Below are 14463 nucleotides of genomic sequence, written 5' to 3' on the forward strand. Positions count from 1 at the left end.
TAACAAAGTCCAAGGTTACGGCTCATTTCACTCTAAACAATATCAAAATGTTAAAGAAAAATACAAACATATTTAATAAAACAAAGTTGACTATATGGTTAGGATTAAGTCATATACAAAGTTATGGTTTCATATATAATAACCAGGGGGCAAAGTTCAGTCACTGAGCACATATCAGAACAGATTTACCACAAATTACTATTTTTCTCAACCAATACGATTGTTATTAAATTAATAGGATTATATAATTTTAACATGAAGCTGTAGGAAAAGTAATAAAAAGATTTTTTTTCAGTTTCAGTGTTGTTCATACAGATGTTTCCCTTTTGAGAGTGGTACACCGGAAATGAAGCTGCATTCTGTGTTATGTTGACATTTGGTCATTTACAGGTTTGTGGGTCACACTCAGTACTGTAAGGAAATGGCAGCACACAGGTTGTCACTTCTTAATGTCGACGTTAGCTTGGTATGGGCGTATTTCTAATCGCGAGTGTGTGTTTTAGTTTAGCTGGAAACTAAACGTGAACGGTGCTTTTGATTTGACCTGGATTAGTTTCGTCTCCTGTGGGAAGATGCGGGTTAAAGTAACGGGCTAATCCCGGGAGATAACTAATCCGAGTTAGTTAATCCGTTCACACACTTCTCTTCAGCGCGCTGTCGAAGTGAAGAAGGGGAAGGGAAGAGGAAGAGGAGGAAAAAGAGGAGGAGGGGGTAGACGAGGAGGAGGAGTGAGCTTCTCCGAAATTCGTCGAGTTAAAAAAAAAAAAAAAAAAACATTTCCGCTACACAGCCTGTGGGTGCTCACTTCTCCTACGGAACGCGAACACATCGTTAATGGAGGCTGAAGTTATGCAGAACAAACTTTTGAATAGTCGCTGAAGGAGCAGGGACGTGGACGTGAGGGGGGTCACCGCAGCAGCTCTCTCCCCCCGGGGCATGCAACCTCAACCCGGCTCTACCCCGAGGAAGTGACGGACACGATGGCAGCCTGCGGAAGAAGAACCCGACCCAAGCACCTCGTCCTCCTCCTCCTCGGTGCCACTGTAGTGGGCTACCTCATATTATCCAGACCCCACTCCGGGGAGGTGGGCGACACCCAACGACGAGGGGCCCCAGTGGTGGAGGTGGCGGAGGAGCGGCTGGGGGATGAGGAGCTGAAGAAGCCCGTGTACGAGAAGCCTCCGCTGGACATGAACTCCCCGGGGGAGATGGGCAGAGCTGTCAAACTGAACCTGGACAAAGAGGAGAAGAGACAAGAGGAGGAGAGTCTGAAGAATCACCAGATCAACATTTATGTCAGTGATAAGGTGTCACTGCACCGCAGGGTGCCGGAGATCTGGAACCCACTGTAAGTCCTCTTGATTCATTACACCTTATTCACCAGCCACACAACACAAACTGATGTGTGACAACAGGAGACGCAAAGAAGGTATGACATGATACAAAACGACAGGAAACATAATGTAGAAATTCAAAACAGCAAAACAGATAAACAAAGCAAGGGGTCGTAAACATATTAGATGGATAGATAGATAGATAAGTTATTGACATATCAGAACAGATACTACACCAAAAAGCAGAGAAGCAACACATATTAGACAATGCATTGAAAAACAAAAAAAAAAAGGTGTAAGTTTTTCTTTTAATTAACTTTATTTATGGCCAAATTATTAAAATAACATAAAGCACACACAAACTAATACAACTGACAGAAATAAGCAGATATACAAGGTCAGGGGTCATAAAAAAAGTTTCGCATTGAATTATATTAATATACTATACTTGGTGCAAAGTTTGAATGTTTTAACAGCAGTTCTCACACAGGATGTAGACAATGAACAGTCCTTCCCCTTTCATAATGCAAATACCAGGTGGAACCCGGTGTCATTAATGGTGGAGCTGTGCCAACCTTCTAAACACACAAAGGCTGTCATCATCTCCGTGAAATGATGTTTAGAGGAAAGTTAAAACTCAACAACTTTAACCGCCACAGAGGAGGCAGCTGCTGAGCGAGTGCAAACTGTTTACTGTTTACTGTTAGCTCTTTAGCTTTGAGCAGAGAAACATATCATTGAATAAAGTTAGACATGTTTTCCGTGTGCAAACACATCGTGTTCTTCAAAAAGATTTGAAAATAAAACTTAAAAATTCTCTACCGTCAGTGACTTCTGACAGGAGAGGGATATTTCAGGGGCCAATTAGATTCCAGTTGGGGCCCAGCCAGCCACGCCCCTGCTAGCAAGGGTCCCTGTTACAGTTCTGTAACTGTCATATGTAACCCTCCTCTCCTCTGTCAGACTAGTAGAGCACATACGTCCGCCGAGGTCAAACAGTCTGCTCAAATCCATACAGTCGTAGATATCATTTCCTTTAAAAGGCCAGATTTGATATTTACTAGATACATAAATTATTTGTCTGGGCAAAGGATGAAAATGTTGACAAACTTCCTATCTCACAATGTTTGTGCGAACTCAGTTAATCATGCTAACTTACTCACAAAGACGCGTACATTGGTTAGAACATAACCTCCTCGTGAAGGTCATGGTAATAATACTCCTAACACCCGAGTTCTCCCTTTCCAGGTGCGGGGACCTGAAGTATGATTACCGCACCCTGCCAACGACCTCGGTGGTGATCGCCTTCTACAACGAGGCCTGGTCCACGCTGCTGAGGACGGTCCACAGCGTGCTGGAGACGTCCCCCGACATCCTGCTGAAAGAGCTGGTGCTGGTGGACGACTACAGCGACAAAGGTACGTGCGCGGGATAGACCGTGACAGACAGACACACACACACAGACACACACACACACACACACACACACACACAAGGAGGCGGACAGACAGGTGACGGCCTGACTTGTCCGTCAGACGTTTGGGAAATTAGGGAATCCAAAATGTGACATAGGAAAGAAGTGACAGGTAGTGAAACCAAGATCTGGATAATGGGTAATCTAATACTGTGCACACTGAGATCGTCTCACAGATATCAGTTTCACATATCAGAGCCGTAGGACTATGTTGACATCCGTGTATTTCAATTTGCACTCAATCGACCAATTAAGGAGTGGTTCATGGAATTTCTAAATGAAGCAATGCCTGCCCCTCCTAATGCTCAAATACTTGCACAGGCGTTGCTTCCCTGAGGGTGTGTTTGCTGTCCTTGTTTGTCTGTGTGGGCGGTGTGGCCTAGGGGTGGAGTGTGGACGTCCTCCAACCACAAGGTTGGAGGTTCAATCCTCACTCTTCCCCATCTGCATGCCGAAGTGTCCTTGGGCAAGATACTGAACCCCTAAAATGGCCCCTCATAGATGTTGAATGCACTAATTGTAGGTCGCTATGGATGAAAGCTTCTGCAAAATGACATGTAATGTAATGTCTCATTCATTTAATGTGTTTTTGAGAAACGCAATTACTCTCAGTACGAACACACAGAAAACGCCACATGTTTCCGATGTCTTATTTGAGGTTTTTTGTTTCTTTGCTTTTATTTCCCTGAAGCTCACCTGAAGGGGCCGTTGGAAAAGTACATCTCCGGTTTGAAGAAGGTGCGTCTGATCCGCGCCACCAAGAGGGAGGGGCTGGTGCGGGCCCGGCTGCTAGGGGCATCCATTACCACGGGTGATGTGCTCACCTACCTGGACTGCCACTGCGAGTGTCACGTGGGCTGGTTAGAGCCCCTGCTCCAAAGGTGAGGAGAACCCCCCCCCCCCCCCCCCCCCAGCGGAGAAGAAAAGCAGCGGCTCTTGTCTCTCACGTATCAGCAAATTGTCGCCCTGTGGTTTCGACCGACTGTGGTTCTTGCCCATCTGGAGTGTGTCACGAGTGAAGCACTAAATCTCTACCAGCCAACTACAGGAGAGCTGTGGCTGACTTAAAGGGGACATACTATGAAAATTCCACCTTTGTAGTGCTTCTACACGTTAATTTTGGTATCTGGCATGTCTACCGTCCCAAAAACTCTGGAAAAAAACAACTCCCGCGATTTGTTGTGGTTCCTCTATGTAAGAAACGATACGGTGAAGTGCGTAGAATGGGATTACGACCGAAATAAACGTCATAGTCACACCATGCCCATGTAGGGAGTCTCGCTACATGGCCTCGGACGAGCGAGCTAACCTGCTGCTACCCGTCAGACATTTAAGTGGCGACATAAACAAGGGAACCCCGGGACACCTCTAAACGTTGAGTCAACAGTGTGGAAGGATGTTGCTTCTGCACCAGCTCAAGCTTTCACTGCAGGGCTGTGCTGGCGAGCTGGGGCTCACCGGGGGTTAGGGGGGCGGAGAGGACTAGTGGCAGAAACTTGGACTATGGGCAGAAAAGGTCCCTGGTTCCTCTCTGGTTCCACGGAGAAACAATAAAAAGACAAACCTGGATTGATCTGTCCAAAAATCCAAGAGGATTCTCCCTATCCTGTCTAGTGCCCCTCAGCAAGGCACCTTACTCCCCCAACATCTGCTCCCCGGGCGCCGTACATGGTCGCTCACTGCTCTGTGTGTCCTGCACCAGATGGGTGAAAAGCAGAGGTTACATTTCCCTACCTGCATGAGTGTGCCTGTGCATGTCTCTGCATGTGTTTGGGATGAATAAATGCATCTTAATTAAAAGAGGAGGGCTGTTTTAGACAGGGTAAAAAGGTGCTTTTTTAAATGATCCTTGTGGTATTTTGACCAAAATATGTTACAGACATTTCATTAAGACCCCAAGGAGCCATATCAACTGTGGTGGAATGGGCTTAATATGTCCCCTTTAAGACTCAGCGTGATCAGTCGCCGCTCAGACATTTGAGATGACGACTTCTCCCACTGTCAACAGCCTTTCTCTCTTTTCTTCACCAGGATCAAAGAGGAGCCGTCGGCTGTGGTGTGTCCTGTCATCGACGTGATCGACTGGAACAACTTCCAGTATCTTGGCAACGCCGGCGAACCTCAGATTGGGGGGTTTGACTGGCGGTTGGTCTTCACCTGGCACACTGTCCCAGAGTCTGAGCAGAAACGCCGGAGCTCACCCACTGATGTCATCAGGTGCGGCACATCTATTATAGCATGCATTATAATGAATGCCTTACTTTGCACAATAGGCCTACGGCACGACTGCCAGCTGGTGCTGCACCTCACATTGATATCATCAGATGAGTTATATTTTATATACAGAAGGAGAAGCATCGTAGGAATGTTTACTTTTCTCCTCAGGTCTCCAACGATGGCAGGCGGTCTGTTTGCTGTGAGCAGGAAGTACTTCCAATACCTGGGAACGTATGACACAGGGATGGAGGTGTGGGGAGGAGAGAACCTGGAGTTTTCCTTCAGGGTAAGAAATCATTGTCCTTTGGACCAAATGCGCCCCCTAGTGGTAGAACTCTACACATTGGTCTGGTATAGTGTTTGGCTTAATCACAAACCAGTTTTGGGTCAGGTTGGGTTGGTGCAAAAATCTCAAACAGTTAAATATGTTTCCTTCACATCGAACAAGGGCGTGCTTTGTGTTGCCTGTTTGAAATGACTGATTCATGGCTGTGACGCTAACTCAATCCTCAGGGCGATGTTATTGATTTGTTTTTTAGATCTGGCAGTGCGGGGGAACCCTGGAGGTCCACCCGTGCTCCCACGTGGGCCATGTGTTCCCTAAAAAGGCCCCGTACTCACGGAGCAAAGCTCTGGCAAACAGTGTGAGAGCTGCCGAGGTCTGGCTGGACAATTTCAAAGAAATCTACTACCATCGCAGCCCCCACGCACGACTGGTGAGTCAGATGCTGCCTGCCATGTCAAAAACAACCATTCTGCCATTTCTAATAACGAGTGATGTGTTTTCTTTATGAAACATGGTGAAAGCTTTGTATGTTTTTTTTTTTGTTACTGCATCCATCTGCTTGATTAATGACTCGATTTCACGGGTGACACATTCTCAGTCCTCCACACACATGTATGGAATTACATGCACTCTTTTCTCTCTGAAACTACACCCACACACGTACAAACACACTGCACTACAGCTGTGGTGTAAGAGCTCCCCTGATTAAGTGACACTTGGGATACATGAGCAGCTGACACCATAGGTGACAGGAGTGTCAGGGCGTTCCGGTGTGTGATTACCACCTTTCTGTGTCACTCAGTGCCGGCGGGTGTCACCCACCTGTCCTTGATAATGGGCGACAGCGGTGCTAACCCCCAGGGGCTCCTGCCTTGGTATGTGTGCGTGTGGGACAGTGCAGTTAAACACAGATCAGGTGGCGCTCATCTCTCTGAGAGGAGGCAGCCTCTTCAACCTTTGGCGTGATAACAACCACTGCTTCGCTACAGCAGCATACGTATCTGCACATAAACACTGTGATGTTTTAACAGCTTTCATTTTCTGCTATTTCTGTTGAAGTGTATTCAGTGTTTTATACTGACTGACACATAACATGATGTAATATCCTCATCCCAGCTCTTCTTGATATTGTTTTGAGTCTCAGCGTATTGAGGCATAAAGGTTGAATCACAATAATGATGCAGAACTATCGTTTGTGTTCTTTGTCTCCAGGAGGCCTATGGCGACGTGACCAAGCGGCGGATGCTCAGAGAGAGGCTCGGCTGTAAGGACTTCAGGTGGTATCTGGATAACGTTTACCCCGATATTAACCTCCCAGAGGATCGACCAGGCATGTTTGGAATGGTGAGAACACAGCGATCGCCAGGCTTAAATTAAAGACTGAATTTACCAATTATCACCTCTTCGATTGCCTTGAATCCAGCTGAGCGGTCGGGAACAGAGATGTGCGACGAATGCATTGAAAATGTGATATTTCCTCTCCACCTCAGCCCTGTGTGAGCCGTTGTAAGCTGTACACCAGAAGTACGTAACGATATAACTGCTTGTGATCATTGCAGCTTAAAAACCGAGGCAAGACGGGCTACTGCTTTGACTACAACCCTGTGGATGAAAACGTCGTGGTGGGCCAGAGAGTCATCATCTACCAGTGTCACGGCATGGGTCAGAACCAGGTACTGCCCGTTAGCCTTTCAGGCTGCAGCCCACACAATGTCACTTCAGTCTATTGTAATCAGCATGAAATGTTTTCGTATTAACTTTTGAAATGTTGATCCTCTTTATCTCAATCGTGCCTGAGAGTCTTTTATATTCGGTGGATTGTGTTTTTATGTGACATAGAAAACAATGCATATATACGGCTAAATACCCAATATAATGAACGCCAACACTTTCAATGGTTTAAGAGTGCCATTCAACTTTTGTTTTATGACACTTATATGGATCATTTATCAAAACAAAATTTTCTGTACTTTCTAGGTTTAGATTTATATAGATTTTATTTCAGTCTGATTTTAATTCAACTTAAATCTTTCCTGTATTTCTACCTTCAATCATTTGCAGTTGATTCATTAATTCACCGAGAAAGATATTGATCTTCAAGAGTCACCAGGCCCAGTCCTGAGCCTCCCCCTGATTCATCCCCTCCACTTCCTTCTCCTTTGCTCCCTTCTACACTTTCACTCTTTAATTTCTGCTCACTTGTAATTTAATTTGTCATTCTCTTCCTCCCTATTTTCTATCTGCCCAAGAAAGCTGTCACCACGGTCTTAAATGTCTGCTCAGACTCCCTCACGGCAGAGATACAACCCTCTTTTTTTCACAGCACATCAAGGGTTTGTAGCTGTGTTTCTACAAATGGGGGAATAGTGGAGTAGCGCCTCCTGTTCCGAGCTGAGAAAAGATGTGTTGGCCTTGTTGATACAAAGACAAATGTAGCTCCCAACACCTTTATCCTCTGTGGTTGTCAGTATTGTAGGGTACCCTGTGGAAATTTCCATTGTCATGCCAGCAGCCCTCTGTGGACACACACTGATGTTGTCTGCAGCAAGCAGGCTCTGCAGGGCTGGTGCTGTCTGAGTCATGAGGGCGAGCTCTGCATGTTGGAATCACACTTTCATTCAGAGTCTGAAGTGTGGTTATATGTGTGACATGTATGTATATATACACATAACTGCAGTGTGTGTGTGTGTCAATTTTCTTTCTTGCTGTATGTGTATATATAATGTCTCCCCATGAGCCATATATACAACACATTATGTATGTAAGTACAGATTATCTTATAATTGACTTATTCACAAACATAATGCAGCTTGTTTTCATCTTTTTATTGATTCAGTATCATAGATTATAAACAATGATTCCTGTAAAATGTCAGGATTATGCGGAGTTTCTAATTTGACAGATAAGACGTATTAACGATAAGAACAACATGAGCCAACCCTCACTTCCCTCCACTCTGAACCAACCTCCACCGCCCACTGGCTGTGGCAGGTGGAGGATATTAATTGACAGCACAATAAACACATTCTTCAGACACTAGTTCGACGAAAAGGAAGAGAGGGAGGTGGGGGCTCATTGTCAAGTTGGTTAACATATTCAGATTCTCAAGAAAGGGCTTGGAGTTCAAATCTAATCTTTACCCCCTCCTTGAACCAACTTTCCTGTGAGGAGGGAAGAGCGTGCTCTGACTTGGATTTCTTTAAATCCAAGTGAGATTTAAAACAAACGAAATGTTTCCGTTTATCTTTTATTCGACGTTACACCATTAGATGTGTAGACTGAAACCCAGCTGTCTCATCTCTTCCCGCAGTTCTTCGAAATGTCCGAAGCCGGCGAGATCCGCTACAACACGAGGGAGCCCGCTGGATGCGTCGAAGGGGACAACATCAGCACCTATCTGAATCTCAAGCTGTGCAGAAAACGAGGCCAACCGCTTCCTGTAGATCAGAAATTCATCCTCCGAGAGGTAATGAGTGTATTGTCTGTTCATTATGTCTGTGTTCAGAAATCCACATTTCACGTAGGACGGTGGAGGATGGAATGAGGTCTCGAGACACTGTGTTTCTGTGGTGATCTGTGTTTAATGTCTCTCAACGGTCAACGTCTCCCATGGCTGGCGTCTCGATCCTTCCGTTACAAAAGTAATGCAGTACTGTGTGTTGAACACTAGGGGCAAAAACCTGTATACGAAACAGAATGATGGACACGAAACCAAAATGTGCGGAGAGAATTAAAACTCACAACCACTGAGTCTCTCGTATTCCAAACCCGTCCTCGTCCCAATTTCTCTTGCTCTTGAACATGTTGTTTAGTTCATAAATAATTTCAGAATTTCCCAGTTGTATAGATTTTTTGTCAACATATATTATACACTGTATGTTTAATTGATGAGTAAACACTGTACAATCAGCGGATTTATTTCATGTACAATTTATCATTTAATAATAGAAATGTGTTGTGGTTAGCAGAGAGAATTGACTCATGAGGCCCCTGAAAGGCCCAAAATCGAATTCATTCCTTAGTCACGTCGGGGACATCCCTGCACGGCTCCACAGATGTTGCTTGTCAGCCTGGGTGATATTAAACTGTAAATCACAGAGCAAAGCCAAGCTGGGCGTCCACACAGCGCGGGGAAGTTGCTTAGCATGTATTCGAAACCATCGTCAGTAGCTAAAACACTATCTAAATGTAAATGGAGTCTGGAAAGACTGAACGGATGCAACAGTGAGGCAGAAGAGTGAGGAGGGAAGGGAGCAATAAAGGGAGGGAGGGGAGAGAGTTAAGCAAACTAACGGATAAATACACGGGAAGATCGATCAGGGCAAAAAAAAAAAAAATGTCAACAAATATATATATGTCAGGATGATAAAGCACATGCAGAAGACACTGAAGATATGTCACGAGAGATTTTGGTGCTCAGGGCCGACACCGATGTTGATCTAGTGTAAACAAAAACTCGGATCTCCGCAGCGGAATGGATACGTTGCATCCTGCCTGTCTGAGCGGCGAATCTCCGGCTGCGTTGTTCATGTGTGAAAGTGAAAATCCAGATCGAATTCTACAGACATCTTACGCAGTTCATAACTGTGCAGTGTGATTTTCCACATGCTCGGATCTGCAGATTTTTTGTAACGGGCTCATCCCTGACCCATTACATTGTTCTACCTTGTTTCATGGTAATCCGTCAAGTAGTCTTTTCGTAAATCCCGCTAACTAACAGACAGGGAGACAAGACAAAGACATTACCTCCCTGGAAGAGGGGACAGACATAACTGACCTGCAGCTATATGTGTTCTCTATGTAATCAAAGTAGCATTCGTTATTGTAGTTAGTTGTAATATTCATTATCTACTTTACCATTCGAGTGATCAAACAGAAAGTGAATCTTTTGTTTTCAGTGCTATAATGTCCCACTTCTTGATTCACACTCTGGCTGTTTGCTGTCTCCAGGACGGGAGTCTGTACCACGAGGGGAGCGGGAAGTGCGTGCAGGCGGTAGACAAGACGGACAACGGGAAACCGGCCCCCTCGCTGCAGCCCTGCTCGGGCAGCCCCCACCAGCAGTGGTTCTTTGAGGAGAAATTATAACGTGACGGCATGAACCCTGAATCCAAAGCACAAACATTGCCATTCAGGGCCAATATCCCGAGGAGGGATATCAGTGGACTGAATTACTGAATGTTTTCCTCATATGTGTGCCCGGCCCTGTGAGGAGCCCAAAGGAGGAAGCATCGGAGCTTCCTTCAAACATCAACCTATGCATATTTTTCTGCTGTCTGGATTGAACTGGTCCTTGGGGAATTATTTTTGATAAGTACTTTCATTCCGCAGCACTTTGTAAATGTATATATGGTAATATTTGTTTTCTTGGATGCTGTTGCTGGGAGACAGGAGTCTAGTGGAATATGATTTTTAATTTTTAAATTTTTTTTTGTCAATGGGATGCTTGAGAATCGGTGATAAGCTGTGCAACACAATGACACCACAGAATGACTTTAATTTAGCAGACACGGACAAACACTGTGCTTCCATCAGAAAGGAAAAGAAAAACAAAACTGCTTAATACCTCTGTCCTCACACCCGCTGGCTGGCAGTACAGGGATTTTCAGAGTCGGCATCCTGAGGCATCTTCTCCTGTAGAGGGGGCCAATGCACTTTGCTGCACTTTCCTCTCTCCCTCCTGTCCTTTATTATTCGTCAAGAGAAAAGTGGGACAAGTCTTCAGGTATTTCAGGAACCTTTTCAGGACATTTTGAGTGCTTGCTCCTCTTCCATACAGGTGACATAGAAGCATTATGCAAGTGCTTAAACTCTTACACTTAACACCGAACTATTGATTACAGGAGAAACTCGATTCTTCCTCTTTTCTGCTTCTGCTGAGGTGTTCTTGAAATGCAAATCTCTACTGAGGGGAGAAGGAAAAGGGTCGTCGGTCAGACTTTCGTAGTCACTCATTTTAAAGACAGGGTCCTTGCTTCTGCAGCTTCAAACTTTACAGCCATATTTTAGGGATTTAATTCATGTGGTGTCAACTATATTTTAAATTATGTTTTTGGTAGACGAGACTTTGTTATACCGTAGCTCCACTGCAGACATTTCTCGACTTTAGTGATGAATAAGTGGGAAGATTTTTATTTAATGCTGCTGAGTGCAGATGCTGTTCATCCTCATCCTTCTTGTCCACTTGGAGCCCACTGAAAGTGCCTGATGTTAAAAGCTTATAATTAGATTTTTAAGACATCCCTCCAGTTGAATAGCTCCTGAGCTGAATGTATTATTTTTTCACACGATGAGACAAAAGTTGTGACTTTCAAGGCGTCCCCTCGAGCAAATGCATATTACTCTGGTGCCGATTCGAACTCGCAGACTGTGTTTCCATTCATCAGATTTAGACAACTATAGATCCCTCAGCTCGGGGCTGCGGTCACTCCTGTGACTGTCCCACAGGCCGTGCAGGGCGAATAAGGGAAACGCAGCGGAGGAGTAGACGGTTGTCGGCGGCGTCTCCAGAGTGCTGGGATGGCAGATGGCTCTCTGATTGATTTTCTGGTCCTCTCCCAATTCTTTATCACCACCTCTCCCTCTCCCTGTCGGAGGTGTGCGGCGCAGGACTTATCTTTTGGACTCCTGCCAGCCGCATCCTCCTCGGAGAGAGAGAGAGAGAGAGAGAGGGAGCATTTGTATACTCGCGGTGTTGAGGTTTGATTTATGAACGGAAGTCATCAAGTGTACAGTTTTTGACAGCAAACACAGATAATGGAGAGGCTGAATGAAGAAATGTTTGACCTCTTCCTTACATTAACCTTCATAGGATGTCGGCTCATCAGTCTCACAGGAACTGTTGATCGGACTGAAATCGATTTTTTTTTTCTTTGCTATTGATTCCGAATGCACGCTCACAATAAGATAAATGGGAGATGGAGAATAGACGATTTTCCCAGTACTGCAACTGGGAGATGAGTAGAATCAGAATCCCTCCCCTTGCTAAATACAATAAATGTAGAATCATATACTATTGTGAAGTGTATGCTGTGTTGTTGGAGGAACATGTTAACACTCACAAGTCTAAAGGGACCGGACAATATGTCCGTTACCTACCACTCCGGCTCTTATTTCAGTGGGAACCAGTATCATGAGGTAAATGCACTGAGTAGGATGAGGGCAGGGAAGAAGTTCCTGAGGATAAAGTGGTCCATGGTTCGGGCTTTGGCTGGCATCATAAGTGGTTTATGATTTTGTAGGCGATGCTTGGTGATATATGGAATAGACCAAAGACCAGTAGGAAGATTATGGTCAGCTCCACAAAGGGATGGAAAGAGGCATCTGTCTCAGGACTGTGGGCGGTGGCAGCGCTTGATCTCGGTCTTAATAGGAGAGCACCATATGCTCGGGGAAAGTCTTAATAACCGGTTGTTTGAAACGATTTCCAAGCTGTGCGTGGACCCTGGCAATCCTACACTCTCTCTCTATCTCTCTCTCTCTCTCTCTCTGTGGCTTAGCTTTCCTTGTTTAAAGACGTGAGGAAAGCTGCTTCAGTCAATGTCATGCGGAGAGATCAGTTTCACCAGGACCAAGCGAAATAGCTCTTTTAATACAGCGCTCATGCTTTATGTATCGAACACTTAGGAAGTGACAGCTTTTCCATCTTCTTCAGCTTGTGTCTTTACCCTGCGAGCGCCGCATAAATATTCCATCCCGTTATTTAAAAAAAGGAGTTATTTATTGCTCCGCGTGGCCATCTGCTATTCCAGACATGTCCTACATACGGGAGGGGGGAAATTTTATTGTATGCAAATTGGTAGTTGCCAGTCGGGGATCGTATCTCTGGCAGGTCATATTGTGATTTTTATGTCAACCAATATTTATTTGTAAAAGGGTGGTGATATTCGAGGGATCCGACGGAGCACTTGAACTAGTAAAGTGGCTGAATGTACTCTCAAACCACCCGAATGGACCAAGCAGTGCTTCTTTTCACCACTGCATGTACATCCTCTGTTCAAAATCCCAGTGGTAAGTAGTTAAATTATGTATGTGGTAATAATGCACAAATTCTGATGCTGGAATGCAACACCATGTCCGGTGTATAGATAATGTTAATAACTCCAGTGGCCTTATATTGTTAAATGGAAAGTGAAGGATTTGATTTACATAATTTTTTTGGATCCAGTAAAAGGGCCGTATCTGATGTCAATCTACTTCTTTAATTGTGGGTAAAAAACACAAGTAAACACATAAGTTATGTGGTAATACCTGGGCTTCCTCAATGTGTTCTTTTGTTTTTGAATGTTCAGTTTTATTTCTTTTAAAATGTGCATCAACATAAGAAACACAGCAGAGTTTGCTAGACATTCTTGTGATCTCAGTCTACACCACCTGTGACTCCATGAAGATGGTATCATCCACATTCAACTGTGATGGAGACATGGCTCAAAACACCTGAAGGAAAATATGTAAAGAAAGAGTGAGATCTTCCCACCACATCTGATTGGTTTGATTCCCTGCTGCTGAGTCAAATCTCCCCCCCTGTGGGAAGTCCCTCCGTTTCCCGTGGTGTTGACGCTCTGCCCTGAGCACTCATCACCCACTGATGATGCTCTGCTGTTTGTTTCATTGGACATACAAGGTGTGGACTGGGTCTTCAAATCAAAGCCATGGAAATGTAGGTTTTGGGTTTTGCCAATCTTTATATAACACGTGGAAGAACTAGAAAAGGGAAAAACTCCAGCGTTTTCCAAACTGCCAAAAATAAAAGCAATATCTGTGCCCCTCTGAAGTCCCCACATGAGACGGGCGGGTTTCCGTCTTGCTCAGGATGACATGCTCCGATGGAAAACCAGCTGCCAGACGCTGCCTAGACACACAGCAGCATCCTGGGAAAGTGGGGAGCAGTGATACAGAAGGCGGTGAGGCTGCTGTCTCTAGCGCGGCCTCACCCTTATCTTTTGGCTGCATCCCACAGAAACGGCGTCTTTGATTCTGGTCCGCGTGTGACGTACAGACCCAGTTCTTCCTCCGGCGTGGCTGCAGTACATGCTGCTTTAAAGTCTCTCACAGCCCATATGTGTCTTAAATGATAATGCAAAACAAGACTCCCCATGGTGCAAGTCTTTGGAGATGCTCCGGCTTCAGTTGTCAGGGAGTGAGAGGAAACC

The 14463-nt window shown here is 45.1% G+C and overlaps 1 protein-coding gene across 1 annotated transcript; it reads left to right on the forward strand.

Moving 5' to 3' along the window:
- On the forward strand, nucleotides 1–13560 carry galnt12 (UDP-N-acetyl-alpha-D-galactosamine:polypeptide N-acetylgalactosaminyltransferase 12). The gene is made up of 10 exons (XM_062409852.1): nucleotides 1–1348; nucleotides 2583–2752; nucleotides 3500–3689; nucleotides 4840–5025; nucleotides 5194–5311; nucleotides 5565–5741; nucleotides 6524–6655; nucleotides 6871–6984; nucleotides 8622–8777; nucleotides 10262–13560. Exons 1-10 carry the CDS (start codon nucleotides 981–983, stop codon nucleotides 10397–10399), a joined length of 1749 nt encoding a protein of 582 aa, XP_062265836.1. The 5' UTR covers nucleotides 1–980; the 3' UTR covers nucleotides 10400–13560.
- The last annotated feature ends 903 nt before the right edge of the window (nucleotides 13561–14463 follow it).

Source organism: Platichthys flesus, chromosome 17 (genome assembly GCF_949316205.1).
Source record: "Platichthys flesus chromosome 17, fPlaFle2.1, whole genome shotgun sequence".
Lineage (NCBI taxonomy): Eukaryota > Metazoa > Chordata > Actinopteri > Pleuronectiformes > Pleuronectidae > Platichthys > Platichthys flesus.